Below are 20,143 nucleotides of genomic sequence, written 5' to 3' on the forward strand. Positions count from 1 at the left end.
TTTAACACCAATCAACAAAATAGACACATCCCCCTATTGTTTTGGAGAGATGACTCCAAAGTTTTAACTGGTGCTGATACTAATTTTTCAGATGTGAAGGCCTATAGTTTTGGTAATGTCTCATTTTGTATCTGTAGATTAGATGTTGGATTTTGTGGTTTGCTGCCTGCTGTGGATTGTGTGGAACTACTGGACATTCTCAAACCTCATTATTATCATTGTTAATAATTATTATTAGGTAAGCTATATAACTGGAAGTCAACAAACTAACTTGATTTTAGTCCTGTATAGTTTATTACACTTTTCCAGAGAACTTCCCCTGTCCTCAGACCCTCCTTCAGGGAGAGCCACAGAAGGAGGGACCCACTCCCTCGACACACAGACGGCATTTACACACCCTCATAAGCATTTAACACCAATCAACAAAATAAACACATCCCTCCACTGTTTTGGGAAGTTGTCTCAAAGTTTTAACTGGTGCTGATACTCATTTTTCAGATGTCTTCTGCCTCTTTCCTCAGAAGGAAACAGAAGGCACGATGGCACAGCTGATTTACATAGCTATTTGCGCCACTCTCCTATCTGCATTGGTAGGGTAACTACGCCATCTGCAGCCCAACTTCTCCAGGACAGTATACCAAGTACTTAAGTTAAGGGAAAAGTACACATGAAAAATACTACTCAGAGTACTAGTTGCTTTTGGACAGATTATTTGGCAGTAGTGTACCTCTGTGTACCATCTTTCTGTGTAAATATCTCATGTTACAACATATTCATATCATGTGGCTTATATTCCAGTTTTCTGCCTTATCAGGCGTATAGTTGAATGAGAACCATATAGAAACAACTGTCTGGGATAATCGCAGACAGAGAGTATGTCTACAATGGTTCTACATCAAAGTAAAAAAAAAAAAAAAGACAAAGTGGAAGGGCTAAAAGGTCAAACTATAACATGTTGAAAATCAGGTACAGCAACTTTAAATATTATGATAGAAGCCTCTCAAAACACAATCTCTCATTTCAACCAACACCTACACTGTATTTAGAACAGACAAAAGCAAGTCTGACCTCTCTCTATGTTGGCAGTCATCCTCTTGTAAGGGAGAGGTGTTCTCTGGTGCAGCCAGTTTGACTAAAATGACCTCAGGTGTCTTCAAAGAGGTTTGAGGGACCAAGTCAGTCTGCTCTTCAGACACTCGTCGTCCCATGTGACTCCCCTGACTGTAAACAACCACACACATATACAAATACAGTCTACTACTTTTGCCTGTATTTTATAAATTTAGCATTAGCGCATTTGATAAGATCAACACAACACATTTGCAAATATAGATAAGCAACAACTCATTTACATATTGTAGGAAAGTCCCAGAGCACATGTTAATGTATATTGATACTTTGCAGTGACATTACGCTGCATTTATGATCCTGTTTGGGTGAATGATTTTCAACAAAATAGTTGAGAATGAGTGAAAAACTGTTGGCTAATGCTAGCTAACTTGTGACTGTGATGTTATTTGAGGATTAGCACATTTGCTAAGATCCACATAATAACAAATTTGCCAGTATGTGATTAGTTTCTCAACATCAGACCACTTTCTCTTATGTCCCAGTGAACATGCTGATCAAAAATGTTATTGGTCTGAACTGGGTTAAAGAGGCACTCAGGGCCTCATAGAAAATTTTGTATTAGGACCAAACCTTTATAGTTATATTTTTCTAATGAGAAAATGCTAACATTAATAGAGACTGTTGCAAATACCGGTATATGTAAGCAGTGGTGGAAAGAGTACTGAAAATGTGTACTCAAATAAAAGTACTACTCAGAGTACTAGTTACTAGTTAAGTTTTGAACAGATTATTTGGCAGCATTTTAGATCAGTATTTTACATGAATTACACAATTTAAAGCTGAATTTAGTCACTTCAAACAACAATCTGCTAATTCTCTAAGCTCTGTCCAATCAGAGCAAGAGATGCTGTTATATGTCTTTGTGTGTCTAGAAATGAGCAGAGACAGATGAGACTAAGGACTCAATTACAAGTACAGGTTTAAAAATCTATTGAAAAATGTACAATTGCCACAGAAATCCACTTAATTACAGTAACGCAACTATTTGTAATTAGTCACTATCTACGCTGTATGTCACTAATTAACTCTGAGCAATGCATTTTTGAATGGGATTTACAAAAATTGAGAGTAGACCAGTACTAAGTTCTTCCTAGTGTGCATAAAGCATAGTGACTTACCAAATAAAAGGATGTTCCAGGGTCTGAGCAGCGGTGATCCTCTGAGTTGTGTTTACATTGAGCATTTCCTTCACCAGTTTAAAGCAGTCGACCAGCTCATGTTTTTGGTATTGCTCAGAAATACACAGTTGTGACTGGAAAAAAGTACATAAAAGAATGATAGTTATTATTCAATGGTCACTGTCTACATATCAAATGCTGAAAATAGGAAATATATCAAAACACTGATAATACCACAATTGTTGTTATGGTGATGTGTTGTCAAAGATAATTTCCCAAATAAAAATCACCCCTAAAACTAATATCAAAACTAGATACTCACTTGACTTGACTTGAATTGCTTTAAAATTTCTTGGGATCTAGAATACACACTTCTCCAATAGTTAATAAAGATGTGGGTCTGGTTAGAAGCAGTATACAACCAAATGGTAATATTACAGAAAGTGGTTTTATTTTTAGATGTAAATTTCTTGCTGTTGTAAAACCTAAATAAAGCAATGGTTCAGGTTTTATTTATTATTATTATTATTATTATTATTATTATTATTATTATTATTATTATTATTATTATTATTATTATTATTATTATTATTATTATTATTATTGTTATTATTATTATTTGTAATTGTGACATTGAACTCTCTATTGAGTATCTGGCCTTTTCCCTAGTACTAAAATTCATTTTTAAATTTTAGTATAGAGATAGCCCTATTTTGGACACATGCAAAATTTGAAAGGTGATATTTGTGTAGCCTTTTTTGTGGTTTATTTTACAGTCCAAGCCAACCAAGATGTTTACAGTTATGTTTTGACAGATTGCCATAACTTTGTCTCAATTTTGTCACCGAAATAACCCAAAAAGACATACCTCAATCAGTGCATCAACAGAGTCATAACAGTCCATGCCATAGGTCTGGATAGTTCCTGGACGTAGCTTGTTCTTCTCTTCATAGTCCTTTGTGGTCTAAAATACAAAGAGAATATAGGTTAGGTTATTAGCTTGGCCTATGGAAGTATAATTAGATCTGGAAGATGGACCAAAGATAGCATTATGTTGTTTTCAATAGCCTGAGCTCACTTTTGCAAAATACTAAAAGAGATGTTTTTCTTCCGCATTACTTCCCGAATACTGGCCTAGAACCATGCTCATGTTATCAGTTCTGACCAATCAGAGCATTAGCAGCTAGGACGAAGTTAGTATGGGCTCTGAACAGGGCTAGGCTAAATCTTACAAAGCAAAATTTTAGGCGCTTTGAGGATTTAAAAACTCTGCCGAACATGGGCAGTTTGAATTCTGAAAATATGGATTGTGCTCTATGGGACCTGGGCCGGAGCTCCCAGGTGCTGCAGTAGCTATGGAACGGCCACTAAATCAAGACTAATCGGGACAAAGGGGGAATGTCTTATCCAGTTCTTATTATAAATCCATGTCATGGCTACCAGAAAACAGATGCGATTTACCATTAACTCCCAACTGCCTTGAACTGCAGTAAAAAACAGCATCAAGAAGGGTGTTGGACGATTGATCGGAGAATTTGATGATGGCCTTCAGCTAAAAAACAAAAGAAGCAAAATGCGGTTAACAAAAATGCTATTAGTTTTTGAATGTGTAAATTATTATTGTACTTACAGTCTCCAATTCAGTCCGGTTGGAAAACATGTCCACTCCGATCAGCATGGTGACCAGCATGTAACCCAAAGACCAGATGTCATTGGCTTTGTTGAAAGGCAGCCCAAGGATAAATTCAGGGGCTCTGCATTAATTAAAATGCTGTGACATTTGCTCATGTGCTCATTTTGTAGAAGAATCAATACTGAAGAAAAGGCATAATTTGTCCATTTCTGAATAGTTTTAGAATGGTCCTGAACTACATCACATCTGGTACTAGAACTAGAAGACCATGTGGTAATAATTCCCTATGCCTAGAATATTGTACAGTACGGCATTAACCTCACCTATCACCAAAGAGACAAGCGAGTGGCAACACAAGGTCAAGTTACAGGTCAGATCTTTGAAGTGGCAAGCTCAATCATGATAAGAGTGCAGGTTTTACAAGGTATTTTGAGCAATAATAACACCCATAATGCCATACAAGTTTAGTGCCATACTGTACAACATTCCAGGCAAAGTGTTATAGTATACATTTAAGAAAAATTGCATTCTATTACATTCTTTTAAAAATGGCATATTATCACTGTGGCATTGAAATTGGTTATTGAGTATCAAGCCTTTTCCTTAGAATCGAAATCATGTTTGAACACTGGACAACACTGGAACGAATACAAAAAATAAGTCCATAAGTTTACACTACTTACCTGTATGTGACGAGCTGCACCGTCATGTTTGCTTCCACATTGTTCCTCTGAATAACTGCACCAAAATCTGCCAGTTTGATTTTGGGAGGCTCATGCAAGTGACTGCACACCCAAATGTTTTCCACTGTCACACCAATATGGATTAACTCCTTGGTGGTCATCTGGAATAGTTGTAACATTGAATCAAAAAGGCAGTTCTATGTTTTTTCCCATAATATCATGTCTTTGCCCAAACAAGTTTTGAAAGCCTCAAAGAAACCCACGATGTTTCGCTGGTCACATCCTTCTTCCATCAGCTGCGTCAGCACAGAAATCTGAACATACAGGGAGAAGAGTTTAATGCACTCATATTAGGTACCACGCGGCTCATATTAGGTTTACCACACTGTAAAAAAATGCACAATTAAAGGGGCACTATGTAACTTTTCTTGTAGGAAGTTTCACCATGTGCTAGATGTTATTCTTTTGCCTGCAAAGTTACAGAGTATTCACCTTATTCCAGAAGCTGCAGTTGTCATTTGGGTTGAGTTATTTTGGTAGTGTACCCTCCAACCGGAAAAGTCACAGTGTCCCTCTATGGCATATTAATGATTATGTCTTACCTCGTTCTTAGTATTCTGCTTATATAGGGACAGTTTGACAGCCACAGCTTGCTGAGTGTCCTTGGTCTGACACTCGACCACTTCGCCACATGCTCCTTTGTTCAGATATATGACGAATGTGTAGTTTTCAGAGAGTGATTTCCGTATCCCTTCAACGCTTAGGGATAGAGGATTGTCTTCATTGTCCATTGCTTTGTGTGGAAAACTGAAACATATTACACAAACATGTTACTTTTTTATTTACTTAAACAATAGTACTTATTTAGTGTCTAAATGTGTCAAAGAGGGCCTAACTGCATATTAGGCTTACAGAGAGGGTTCAAATGTGCTACTTAAATGAACTGCATGTAGTCTGCACTCTCACTATTTTAAAAAGGTGCTGCAATCACAACTGAGTGTCTTAACCTGCAGATAGAGGACACATGCAAGTTTTTGTCATTGTCAGTATATGGACTTGAACATTTGTGTTTCTTGCACCGCTCCTTCACATATGATTATGTTTTTTTTGTGTGTGAGTGTGTCTATCTTATGAATTAATTGAATTAATATTTAACCATATTTGCATATTATTTATGAATTACAACGAAAGCCATCTTTAAATGCTTTAAATGTACTTTCAGTGTTGAGTTAGCTGTATTTCCATCAAAAGAGATCATCAGGTATAGTATTAAAACAAAATCATATAACTCCAGATTGTTGGCAATTACATACATTTCACTGTTCTGCTCCTGTTAAAGAGCTGCCCCTAAACCAGTAGTACACGCTTAGGTGTGGAGGAGATATGGTAACTGGGGCTTAGCAAATCCCAGTATCATCGCAGTGGTCAGTTTATCAATGATGTGACCTGTTGGCAGGCATCTGTCCAGCTTCTCTGTATAGAGGGGGTATTATGCGAAATACATTTTTTTCAAGCTTTCTACCATGTTATAACATTCTGTCATCAAAAACATGCCTGAAGAGGTTTTAGATAGCATCAATACATGTTGGAGTAATTTTGCGATCTCTCCTGGGCCCTATTTGGACCCTTCTGACGGTTAGCTGTAAGATTCTGTATGTTGCTCAGCCCACATCACCCCTGCTCCCACACCACAACAATTCTCCATAAATATACAAAAGAATGATACAAAACTGTACAAAGCAACTTAACAAACCTGATGCAATGTGCAGTAGTTTCATTAGCAGGATGCACACTGATTATGTTGTGACAGAGCTCTGAAGACTTAATGCGGGGAGCAACAAAAACAAAAGTGAAACCTATAAAACATGTTAATACATATTTTTTGACAAATATAATCAACAACATAATTTGATTATTTTTTGTAAAGCCCAAAATCACAGCAGTTGACTCTTTGGGATTAAAAGGGAAACAGAAAGAAAATGAAGACACAGATACAGATACAGTCCCATGGTCGGGCAGGCTGCAGATGTGTCCAAGACTAAAGGAATAACTATTTGTCCTCTTTAAAAGCAGTACATATCTACTTCCTCAGGCAAATGGCTAAATGGCATTTTGGACAATGGCATTGCTCCTTTATTCGACTCAATATTAATTATTTTGTCATTTTGATTAGTCACCCTCTGTCTGCTGTGACCAGAGGTGTTTTGAATGCAATGTTGGTTCCCAAACTGTGGTACGGTCCAAAATTTAAATACATAGATTAGATTCATTTATTTATTTTAGCATGCCTCTGCAAAACCCCATAGAGATACAATAGGAGCAGATGAAGGGAGGATCACAGTGAGCTAGCAGCCAATCACGTCTCTGTAAATGTTTCACGCAGTGCTTTAAATTTTCATACCAGGACTACATATTGTTGTCTCTCTGTCCTGATGAGATATTTCTCCAATTATTGTGCAGTATTTGACCTGGATTCTTCCCATGGTTTCTTTGTAGGCCTGGCTCAGATCCTAAACCCGCAAATCCAGAAGAACGTGGAGAAGGCTGGTGACATCAAACGTGTGTTTAAGGTCCCTTGGTGAGCTAAGTGTGAGTGAATGTGAAGAAGCAAAGGCACAGGCACCACTGTCTATCAAAACTACACACACTATCAGGTTATATAGAGCTAGTAAAGAATGGGCTTCATATATATATATATAATATATATATATATATATATAATATATATATATATATATATATATATATATATATATATATATATATATATATAAAGCACTGGATCTTACTAATTCAACTATGCTATTGTAAACTATATGAATCAAAGTGTCACATTTTAAGTACTATACCTTCTTGTTCAAGAATTACTGTGTTCTAAATAGTGCAAAGTAAAAGAAATATAATTCACAAGCACATTTTAACACTTTTTTAATCAACTTTACCAAAATCCAAAACAAACACTTTGAATTTCATGCATGATCTTCTTGCACACCCCAAAAATGAGCACCTATGCAGAAATCATAATACAAAAAAAACATCCTCATATCCCAGATGTTAACTTAAATGGGAAAAATAAAATCTACATTTTCTATAACTTGGCCTCCAATTTTAACAGGAACAGTTAGAATGAAAATAAAAATTGGCAGGCCTTAGTAAAAAATGTGTGACATAACTAAGGCAGCGTATTGATTACTCTAGGCCTGCTCTATCCGACTCGGAGGGGCGGGGCTACCAGGACCACTCCGTCTCCTCTCACAAACAGCATAGGGATGTTCCTTTTGGTTGACTGAAAAAGAAGACATTTTCAAATCACATATCCAAATGGTAGACAAAAGTGTAAAAAGATCATTACAACTACTATACTACTTGTATGTGCATTACTGCTTAGTGGGAGCCAACAACTAGAGGTGTCAAAAAATAAGTCCATACCAAAACAGTAATAGTATCCAAACTTGATCATTTCAGCATGTATCAATACTAGGGTTGTCAAAAGTATTGGTAGTCAGATACTAATCAATACTAAAACTAGTGTCAAAAACTAGCTACTCATTAGAACAGGTATCAATACTATAAAAGTCACATTCACAAGACGGAAATCAACCTTTCCTTAATAGCTTTAGAATGATTTTGAGCTGTGTCAGAAGAAGTATAAGACCACACAGACTAATATACGCCATTGGACCACTATGGAACCTACCTGGGCGACTCAGGGATTACACAGATATAATGCCACATGGGAATATAAAAGTAGTATGCTTTAATTTAATTTAAGTGACTCAAGAAAGAGTGTTTTTTATCATTGTGGTGTCAGTATTAAGTTATCAAGTCGATTCCTTTTTATAGAAAAAAATAATCTGAAATTTTAGTATCATGACAACACTAATCAATAGTGAAAAAAAAATCAATCACATAAATGGGACAGCATTTAAAATGGTCCTGGGAAAAAAAACAAAAAAAACATACTAATCGATGCTAGATACTCATTTGGGTCATCTCATTCATGCTCAAGTATTTAGAGTTTCCCTAATATTTTAATCATTTTAAATGGTGTTGATCCATGTCAGAACTAGTGGAAGACCACTACCTAATATTAAATGGTGCTGTACCAGACTTTTACGTCCTGAGTTCATTTTAAACACATCACAGTGCTACTGAGTTATTCCTCACAAAAATACTACTGTAAAGAATCTTCTTTTCACTATGGTATCAATGTATCAAGCATCAAGCCTTTGACATTAGTATTAAAACCCGTGAATGAAATTGTAACCTTAGTCACATACACTCCCAGTCAAAAGTTTAGACACACCCTCTCATTCAATGTTTTTTTTCTTTATGCTTTGCTTTGCTTTCTTTATGCTTTGTTTTTTGTTATTATTTTGCCACAGTGCTGCCTGCATTGGACCCGGACATGATCACACTTAACTCCCTATACATGAAGAAGGTATAAAATATATTATGCGGAGCTGTAGGAAAAATGTTAAATAAATATGTTAAACATTTTAAATTCAAATGCTCAAAGTATCCCCCCTTTGCTTTGCTGATAGCCATGTAAACTCTTAACCTTCTCTCAATAAGCTTTTTGATGAAGAAGAATCATAAATCAAGTGTGTCCAAACTTTTAAGTAGTCATGGGAGCATTTTTGCACTGACTGAAGTATACCTTGTATAGTTCTTCATAGGTCTCGTCGTCGATCTCCACTGTGGTCACTGTCTCCTCCACATCTCCCAGGATCATGTTCAGATGCTGATCATACGCCTATCATTGTAGAGGACAGTCAATATATGATACAGAGGAGGGACGGTAAAGAGGACGTAGAGGAGAGGGTCAGGTAGAGCAGAGGATGCAATAGAGAGGGTCAGGGCCATCTCTCTTTCTCCCTGTATCTGTCTTTCTTGCTTTCTCACTCTCTCCATCTCTTGCTATGCGTCTCTCTCCCTCTTGGTCTGTATGTGTGTCTGTATCTCTCTCTATATATCTCTCTCTCTGTACCTCTATCTCGCCGTATCTGTACTTCTAGAGAGAGAGGTACAGATACATACTCTGTATGCCCCCTCCCTCTCTGTAACCCTCTTTATCTACATTTCTCTCTCATCATATCTCTTGCTTTCTCTCTGTATCTCTCTCTTTGTACCTCTCTCTCTCTTTCTGTATCTCTCTGTTTCTCTTTCTCCATATCTCTCTCTCTCTCTCTCACACTCTCTGTACCCCTCTCACTCTCTATCTAGTTCTAACTCTGTCTGTTCTTACCCATTAAATTGCTCCTCAGGGACAAATACAGTATTTTCTACAAACATAAAGAGGGCGTACATGCAGCCTTCCTCGCAGCTCGCGGTCGTTCCTCATCTTCACGTAGATCCTCTCGTCCAGACTAAGCCGGATCAGGTCTAAGGGCTCCTCCACTGTGTTAGGGGTCGGCTGCTAAAGGACACACACACAGGCCCACCAGGGAGGGGAAGTGGTTTGTAAGGCTGCACAATATATCAAAGTTAAGACTGAAATTGCTATTTGAGCAAACAAAGGCTCAGGGTTTGTACACCTTTTCAAAGATGAAATTTAATCATGTTTTTTTGTTCCCCAACACATTTACACATAGCTCCAGTTTGGCTTTTTTTTTTCACCGTTTCCAACAATGATGATACATGAAGGATGCATTATGTATACAGACATATAGACATACAGACATACATACATACACACATACACACATCCATACAAACATACATACATGTGGTACAGAGGACGGATGCATCAACAAATCCTATTTTTGTTAAGTAAAAACTAGTAAAATTGTCTAATCTTGTTGATTTGTGCACAGCCATAACGATGTATAACGCACATAATCATAAGCTCACCCCTTGTTTACAGATGTTATTCGAACAAAGAGAGAGTCAATATCATCTTAGAAGAACAGGTATATTCAAAAAATTAAGACTAGAACCCATAAAAAACGTCATTGTATTTCTGTTCGAGGGGTTAGTGTGTGGAACAACTTTGATGATAAATTAAAAAGCTCCAACACAACAGAAGCATTTAAAAAGAGGTATAAAACTTCTTCTTCTAAAAGTTTTTGAAAATTACAGGACTCAGGAATGATTCATGTGAACTGCCATGGTTTGTAGTTTTTCTTTTGTTTAGATATCGAGTCATATCATATGTTGTAGAACTGACATGCTGCTTTATTGGAATTCTTGTGCATTATTATTAAATAGGGTTAGGCAATATAAGTAAGTTTTACCTCAGCCTAAACCCTTTCGGTCATGATAGAAGTACAACCTTAAACAAGTTGAATAAGATTTTATTTTGAATGTAATGACTGAATAAAATAACAAAAAATGTCAAATATCAGCAGGATGTTTGTTCTCTGGTCCGTTTTGAGCTTCACAGTACATTCCTGTGTCCATAATTACAAACCAGCCTGACAGGTTACAGGGGGTGTAAAACTGAGGAGCAACACCTCAGGGTGTCTTATGTTTTGGCAGGTCACATAACTCAAGAAAATATTCAAAACAAGCTTCAGAAAGTACTATTTTAAGTATCCATACATAATTAAATACTTATATATATATATATATACACACACACACACACACATATATACATATATATACACACACACACACACACATATACATATATATACACACACACACACACACATATATACATATATATATACACACACACATATATACATATATACACACACACACACATATATACATATATATATACACACACACACACATATATACATATATATATACACACACACACACACACACACACATATATATATACATATATATACACACACACACATATATACATATATATATATGAAATTTGGGTAGTATCAGTATGGGTCTGAAAGGCACATTTGAAATTAATTTGTAATTTGACTTTTTGCTAAGACTAATTAAGAATCTCAGCTAATAATCTTCATTACTTACAAACTATTCGTGAGAAAAGCATTGCTCTTTTAAATTGTGAACGATACAGTGCAGCTGCATCAAGCTAAAATAGCACGCAAGTTGTTTTTTTTTTTTTACCGGCTATGACTTTCTGTGCACGTTTTAAGACAAATCTAACAAATACAAGGACGACGCAAAAATATTTAGACACCGATCTACCGCCGTATCAATTTTGCCTATTTTAGAAAACCCTCTAAAAAAGAAAAAATGTGAAATAAATGACCGGGGCTGCACAAACCTGCTCCACTTCGTCCGCCATGCTGTTTGCGTCTGTCTGCGTGCGTCCTGCGTCATGCGTGCTGCGTGCTGTCGACGTATCACCAGCCACACCGGGAGGGCGTACGTGCGTGGGTTGCCATATCAGCAAATATTACGCGTTTTAAGGCAACATCTTTCTGTAGTCGTTAAGATTATTATGTATTTGATTTATATTTTTCACTAATCCACGTTTAACTTTTAGCTATTCTTTTAAGTGCTATATTATGCACTTGAGTTACTGTGGCTTATTTACGTTGTGAATTTATTATGTAAATTATAATATATATTATTATTATTATTACGTATATATTTATTTATTTGTTTGTTTGTTTTTATTTACTTATATTATTTATTTATTTATTTTATTTTTATATTTTCGAAAAGTCTATGGGAAAAATGAACACTTCCGGAAGCGGAGCAGGTGGCCACTGTCGAACTCTGTAGCCTACACTAGCAATATAATAAAGAAAAGTGTCAAACCTGGCAACCCGTCCCAATACTGCCTTGTCCTTCTCTTTACGAGAGCGGTCCATCTTTACGTGCCTGCTGAGTGCCCCGGCTCCAGCTGCCACAACAACGATATAACACACTGCCTGGCCAAAGAAAAAGTCGCTACCTGGATTTAACTAAGCAAATAGGTACGATCCTCCTACTGGATAATTACTGCAATTACTGCGATTATCTTTCAGCTGGCAACAAGTTATTTAACCACAACTGGTGCAATGAGCCGTGGAAAAGATGTTAGTATATTTGAGAAGGGTCAAATCATTGGCATGCATCAAGCAGAGAAATCATCTAAGGAGATTGCAGAAACTACTAAAACTGGGTTAAGAACTGTGCAACGCATTATTAAAAACTGGAAGGATAGTGGGGACCCATCGTCTGCGAGGAAGAAATGTGGTCGGAAAAAAATCCTGAATGATCGTGATCGGCGGTCACTTAAATGTTTGGTGAAATCAAATGGAAGAAAAACAAAAGTAGAACTCAGAGCTATGTTTAATAGTGAAAGTAAGAGCATTTCCACACGCACAATGCGAAGGGAACTCAAGGGTATGGGACTCAACTGCTATGTAGCCTTAGGAAAACCAGTAATCATTGAGTCTTACCGGAAAAATCACCCGACTTTCACACAGGATGATCCGGGTTCGAGTCCCTGCTGGGGTGAAATGAGCAAAGACCATCTTTCAGTTCAGAAGTACAAGAGACAAACTCCACCATGGAAGAGAAGGTTAGAAGCTCAAATTAAGACAGCACGGAGAGAGGTGAGCCAGCTGTCAGAGGCCAAGAAAGGTAACATGAAAAAACAAGTGCCCAAGAGGTATAGCCAGATGCCCATAGACGAAGCACTGGAAACTGCCAAACAAAGGCTCCAAACCCTGGCCAGCCGCCTAAAGAGGTACAGCAGGGAGAATGAAGCCAAGAGATTAAACCATCCAGTCTCATCACAACCTGCACACATGTATGCCCAAGAGCAGGGTAACAACATCCGAGGAGACATTCTAAGGCCTGACACTGAACAGCAAACAGACTGTGAACCACCCCCAAACTCACAGGACTCAGGTTGGACTGGAGACTTGGAGGGTGAGACCACCTGCAGAGGGTGAGAAGGGAATTCCTTTTGAAATAAATACATTAGATGCTCAAATTCTAATTTGTGTCGCATATTAGACAAATTATTATTTTTTGTTATGGTTATTCATTACTTAGTGTGTGCCTCTGGTCTTGTGTAGTACAGTGTGGTTGGGAGTACCATTCTGTGGCGCAGACAGAGGCAGAGCACAGCAGGATAAACCCATTCCCCTCTCTGCTTCTGTGGCTCTGAGGGGAAGAAGCTCCTGCTACATAGCATACACTGAAATATACAGACCCAGATATCAAGAGAGGGGACGCATTATTCTTGCACAGCAAGATGGATTCTCCTGATACATTGTCTGACCTAAGAAAAAAGGTCACATGCTCTAATATTTGGTTGTTCCACCTTTAGCTTTGATTACAGCACACATTCGCTATGGTATTTTTTTGTTAAGCTTCTGCAGTGTCACAAGATTTATTTCCATCCAGTGTTGCATTAATTTTTCACCAAAATGTTGCATTAATGATGGTAGAGTCTGACCGCTGCACAAAGCCTGTGCATCCATCACATCCCAAAGATTCTCAATGAGGTTAAGATCTGGACTCTGTGGTGGACAATCCATGTGTGAAAATGACGTCTCATGCTCCTGAATCACTCTGTCACAATTTGAGCCCGATGAATCCTGGCATTGTCATCTTGGAATATGCCCGTGCCATCAGGGAAGAAAAAATCCATTGATGGAATAACCTGGTCATTCAGTATATTCAGGTGTCAGCTGACCTCATTCTTTGAGCACAGACTGTCCCTGACCAACTGCAGCAACTTGTACCTATTTGCCTGGCTAAAAAAAAGTCGCCACCTGGATTTAACTAAGCAGTGTATTTGTGAGTTCACAAATTCAGGAGAATCCATCCTGTCATACGCCCGCTGGTGTGATACAGCCTGGCCACTGGTGGTTGGACCAATCACAGACCAGCTTTAAGGTTTTCAGTGATTCAAATATTAATTCAAACACTCCGCGTTTTCTTGATCACTTTCAGTGAGAGCCAGCGAGATTGGTATGTGTAGCATTCTGAATTGAGTTCTACACATTTATCAACCTGTTGTGATCCAGATTAATGTCCATAGGCCATAGAGCCAAGGGCTATTTGCAACTCTGGGGTCTCACTTATAAGACCTTATGTGGAATTTTTGCTAAAAGTGTAAAAGAACAAAAGACAAACTTCCTCAAACATCCTCACTTCTCATCTCTCTGAGCTCTGATCTCCTTCTGTCTCATCTCTGAAAGTCCCAATGCACAAAGTTCAGAGTTTGTGGAATGGAGTGCAATTTTCTAAATAAAGTAGTGACATAGGCATTACAACATGAAGCATGGTACAACATATTTACAACAACACTTTCGATATCCCATGTCCTTGTTTGAACTGACAGGAGAGTTGTTCATTCACAGCAACCACAGTTCTGAAGCAGTACAGCACCACTAACATGTTATAAGTAGTTAGTAACAAATTATCTCTTTATTTTATTTATTTTTTTCTTTGGACTGCAGTATTAAGTTTGTCAACCTCAATGTGATATTTTTGCTGAATAAAACCAAATAAAAACTAAAAAGTAATCATAATGACTAAACTAAGACTTAAATTGCATACATTTTTGTCAAATAAAACCATGACTACATGTAGAGATTGTGTTGACTAATAGTTCTTCTGTTTCAAATTATAAGCACTAAACATTAAGGAACAAAAAGAATGAGAGGCTTTTCAATCCCAGAGCCACAAACCATAAAGCAATGGCATACAATGTATCCCTGTGAAAATAAAAAATATATTTTCTGGATGACAAAAACGCAAGGATTTAATAGCATGACTGTTTCTTCCAACTAAAATGTTAAATTATTATTTGACTAAATCTTGACTAAAACTAAAGATGATTTTAATCCAAGGACTAAGAACTAATTTAAATTAATTTTATGGTAAAAATGAACACTACTGGTCTGATTTTAGTGATTCAATAATTCAATAAATAAATAAATAAACTGAGCCGTTTTTCTTTGCAGTGCCCGTGCTGACCAACAGATGGAGCCCGGATGCAGTAGTGGTGTTCACAATGACGGTGAATGGCATCCATAGCCATTCATAACTCCTCTGAACAAATGATCAAGTGACCTACTCAGCTTCTGCATCATCGCTCCAGCCATCTCCATCCATCTCCTGACATCTCCAAAGGTCCTCTCCACCATAGACATACAGAGCACAGATAGGCCTGTAGCTTTAGTTTAGCCTCCTGTGGACTGAAAAGAAATGAATGACCAAAACCCATATAATACAAAGAATGGGATTTCACCAGTCAAAATTTGTTTGTTTGTTACTTGGCCTGGACAGTCATCCTTTTGACATGTGGGTAGTTTTTTTTCTTTTCTTACCTCTTTGATGACTGTGTAGATATTTTTCCATTTATTTTCATAGATGTTATGTTATGCAGGGTTGTACTATGTGCAATCAAGTATCTACAGTTTCAAATAAGAATTGCATTAAGCACTGGGGCAGACTAAAATCAGTAAAAATGTCATTTGGAGTTATGACATTGCTACATATAAATATTATGCAATTATTGCTTGTTTTTCTTTATTTAAAAACAAAATATTTATTATTGTCTTTTGTGTAATAATTACTGTATTGGGAGCACTTGATTAAGCAAGGATGGCACTGCACTAATTTAAGCATTTGCCTGTGAATCAGAGGGTTGTTAGTTCAGATCCTGGCTCAGTATATATCAAGACAATTCACCCACTTTGACTATTACAGTCAGAGTAATGTCTCTGTTTTAGTTAGGAAGGGCATCTGGTGAAATGTCTTCTATTTCAAATAAAGAGACTAGCTGCAAAAATCAAGTAGACTTTGTTTGTCACATACATTAACATAAATTGTATTGTTCTGCTAGTGCATGGTTTATACTCTGCAGAATAATTCAGAAATCAGTTTCCATAAATGTACCATAATGAAAATACAGAATGTGGAAGACAGATGCAGTTCTCTGTCGAGCCACAGTGGGGCAACAGTGTACCATAGTTGTCATATTTGCAGTAATGCATAGTAGGAAGTTTTATTGTAATCATGTGATGAATAGTCCATAGTAAGAACAAACATTTAGATGACCAGTACCTAATTTTTCTCCCATGTATTTGGGCAACTTTTGTCCAGCCCCAGTACAGATATATTGTATAAGCAGCTCTTGAGGTCAAAATAAGTCAGCTGTGTACTGTCTGCATCTAATTCTAAAGCATTTTATTGTCCATTACTCTGGAAGTGCGCTGTTGGCACGCTACTATAATGATAAAAGTCCTCTCTGGTCACTGAAAGTTATTAAAAGTGCTTATAAGGTCATCGTGGTGAATAATTAGAATAATGCATAAGGTAAGTGAGGAATAACTTTGGACAACTGCAAAGCATTTAAAATGGTCTAGTTCTGTTTTTCACATTTTTATGACTTTTAAACCAGACAATTTGATCTTTCACAACGCAGATCTGAATTGCAATTGATAGCAAACCGCTGAAGGGAAGAGCTAAGATGATCGGAATGATTATTAACTTAAAACTTATTAACTATAAAACAAAATTACATTAATAAATGCTTAAAAATCTTGGTTTTACTTAGCAACAAGCAGTACTATGTACAGAAGAAAAGGTAAACTTACTATTGACAAATGCAAGTAAAAAATGTAACACAAAAGAACACTTATGATCATATTTCAGGCAAATAAACCAGCTCATCAGACAGAATGTATAAGATGGATTGGCTAGTGATCCTCTGAAATTAAACAAAAGCTCTGTTAGGTCGCCATTCAGATTATCGCCATTCAAATTAGTACCACCAGAAGTACACACAGCACAGTTGGAGAAGGACTATCCAGGACCCCATTAGACTCCTGCTGTTTGAGAGACCTATCCTTCACTCTATTGTAAATGTGCCAGCTCATCACCCCTCACAGCTCCGCTCTCAAATGAGTACATTATAAAAATCACCTTGACACTGACGGATGGAACCAATTTAGGCTGGAGTTTTGAAGGACAGACGAAGGTGCAGCTGTGGACACTTTTAGGCGCATGGGCCTTTGGATAATTTGGGGCGTGCTTTAAAATGAAATGGATTTCTATAAGTCGTGTTTACACCAAAGAAACCATACTTTTTAGTTTCCCTAAAAATTGTAATTCTTGCCAAATGACACACTGGCAGAGGGACTGAAGCCATCAACCATCAACCTGCTTTACCTGTTGTGTTAAAAGATTGACAGATTTGCTTGGGCGGTCTGCCACCTCCTTGTTTCTGTAGAGATGACACTGATTTGCCTGTTAAGTTCCACAGTGTGGCATTAAATATATCTCTCTGGTTGGTCTATCTAGATTAATGAGGTGTTTTTTGTTTTTTTTTAATCAATTAAAAATACCTTGAAAAGCATGTATATTTACTTGTAGTTTCTATGCATCAGTTACAGGTGTTATATATAAAATCCAACACAATTTCAACCACTTGTTTCCTCCTTGTTTTGAGTAATATGTTATACCAGGATGGTCGATGGACTAAGTGAGTGTGACATCACCCATAGCTTCCAGATCCTGTCAAATGAAGCTCATCGAGACTAGCAGTTATAGCGGAGAATTTGGAGCCGAGTTGCATAGTAGAAATTCTAACCACAAGTATCATGCAACTCAAGAGCCAATCTGTATCGAAGCTGCTGAAGTTAATGGCCCTTTCCGCTCGCACCACTGGATTAGCAGAGAGCGGATACTTAGCAAATCTGTCAATCAAACCTGTTGCTAACACTAGCGGGAGCAACCTCGGGTAAACAAGGCAGCTGATTTGTCTGTTATTAATGTTCTCATCTTGAATTACGGACAAAATAGCGAAATATCAGGATCATGGAGAGCGGATTAATACAAAAGGACCAAAATGAGCAGTTAAAGCAGTTACAGAGAGAGGAGTGACAGTGACAATGTAAAGTGAATTGGAGCCAGAGTCAATAGAGCTGGAAGCGTACTCATGATCAGTTCCTACGCGGCGGCTAGTAGGTTAGCTATGTCCGTTTATATATACAGTCTATGATAAAAAGCTGGAATTAAAACCTTAAAAATATGTCATGTCGTGAATAATAGAACTTCCTTCATGACCATAATACAATTGTTTTTCAGACCCATCTCACTGTGCCCATAGAACCGTCCAAACGCTCTTACATAATGCTACATATGGCAGGTGCGGTTGGCAGGACATTTCCTTCCAGAACAAACATGTCCGTCACAGCATGAAAACGTCTGACCATAGCATGCTTCTGGCCGCTTTTCCACAGTACAACAGAAATACTACAAAAATATTCATAAATAAACCATCTTCTCCTGTGTGTGGAGGAGTGTGTCATGGTTGGGTGCTGCCAAAACCCCAAAATAAATCAGAAGATACGGAAAAAATAACAAACATGCCATCCTGATAAACTGGTATGTGTGCATTTATACATGGACTTGGACGGATGGACATGTGGGTTCAAAAAGCACTTCAGCGTTGACACAGGTTTTACATTATTCCATCTTTGTGTTATTTATTTGGTTTGGAGAATTAATGAACATATATGCGGCACATGTAAACCATAGACTGTATATATAAATGGACATAGCTAATCTACTAGGTGCTGCGTTCCAGATAGGAAGTGATCATGGGCACATTCGCTCTCAAATACACTCTCTTATTCACACCTGTTTACTGTTTACATGGACACGGGAGGTAATGTAGGTGAAGTCTTGCCAAGAACACAACAGTACGCATCAGAGCTACTTCATTTGATCTTCATACTACGATCACTGAGAGACCTGTCCCTATAATTACAGTATCGACTTATCTTTCAATACATGACAGATGGAACGATCATTTTGGAGGGTCAATATTTACGGTGTGTACTTTTTCTTTCTACTAGTTTTTAGTTCTAGTACTTTTCTTAAGATTTGAGCAGTAAAGGGTTGAATAAATCACTTCTATGACTCATTAAATGTTGCATTTATTTATTGCAACACTTGATCCCTCAGTCATCCAGGTATGATCCATAATAATAATTACAGCTGGACACTGCTTTATATCTATCTGAAGGGAGGAGCTAACTACACTGCAACTAACACCTATTTGTTTAAAGTTTTTTTGGGGGGAAATCCTGTTTTAGGGTGTATATATATTATCATTTATCATCTATATTTTCTTCACCAATATACAGTACTTCAAAACTTGTATGGTATGGTATGCTTTTATTTAGACAAGGACAGTGCACAACATTACATTGACCTAAAAAAAAACAAAACAGGAAAGATGTATGGTGCCAGGTTATAGCATAAATACTAGTTTCCCTTACTTAGTTACCAGTAGTCCTTGGACAGGCTGATGTTGAGTAAGAATAAACCTGTAAACATATGGTACATACATCAAATACAACACATCTCGCCCCTCAAATTGTTATCGTGACAGGCCTAGCTGAGTGGTTAAGGTGGTTAAGGTGTTGGATTAAGAGCCGATGGACAGTAGTTGTTGTATGTTTGTGTTTACAACTGCAGAAAATTGAATGTTTCTATGAGTTGTCATGCTGAAAAAACACTTCTTTCTTTCAGGGGTTCTATATAAAACCCTAATTACTCAACATGACTGCCTAATCACTCTGCTGAATATGTAAAAAACCCATCAGTTACACAAGTTCAACCATTCCACTGGATAACTATGTTCTTTTTATGCTTTTCTACCAGGAGTG

The 20,143-nt window shown here is 37.3% G+C and overlaps 2 protein-coding genes across 2 annotated transcripts; one reads left to right on the forward strand and one right to left on the reverse strand.

The window, feature by feature from the left end:
• Positions 1-7,476: 7,476 nt before the first annotated feature.
• Positions 7,477-11,811, reverse strand: lsm3 (LSM3 homolog, U6 small nuclear RNA and mRNA degradation associated). The gene is made up of 4 exons (XM_033966775.2): positions 11,776-11,811; positions 9,874-9,984; positions 9,226-9,321; positions 7,477-7,851 (listed from the first exon to the last, which is right to left on the reverse strand). The coding sequence occupies exons 1-4, from the start codon at positions 11,794-11,796 to the stop codon at positions 7,771-7,773; spliced, it is 309 nt and encodes a 102-aa protein (XP_033822666.1). The 5' UTR covers positions 11,797-11,811; the 3' UTR covers positions 7,477-7,770.
• Positions 11,812-12,816: 1,005 nt separating this feature from the next.
• LOC129456254 (uncharacterized) lies at positions 12,817-15,903 on the forward strand. Its single transcript, XM_055221859.1, has 2 exons — positions 12,817-13,395; positions 15,425-15,903. Exons 1-2 carry the CDS (start codon positions 12,827-12,829, stop codon positions 15,495-15,497), a joined length of 642 nt encoding a protein of 213 aa, XP_055077834.1. The 5' UTR covers positions 12,817-12,826; the 3' UTR covers positions 15,498-15,903.
• Positions 15,904-20,143: the final 4,240 nt, after the last annotated feature.

The sequence above is a fragment of the Periophthalmus magnuspinnatus genome, chromosome 5 (genome assembly GCF_009829125.3).
Source record: "Periophthalmus magnuspinnatus isolate fPerMag1 chromosome 5, fPerMag1.2.pri, whole genome shotgun sequence".
In the NCBI taxonomy this organism is placed as follows: domain Eukaryota; kingdom Metazoa; phylum Chordata; class Actinopteri; order Gobiiformes; family Gobiidae; genus Periophthalmus; species Periophthalmus magnuspinnatus.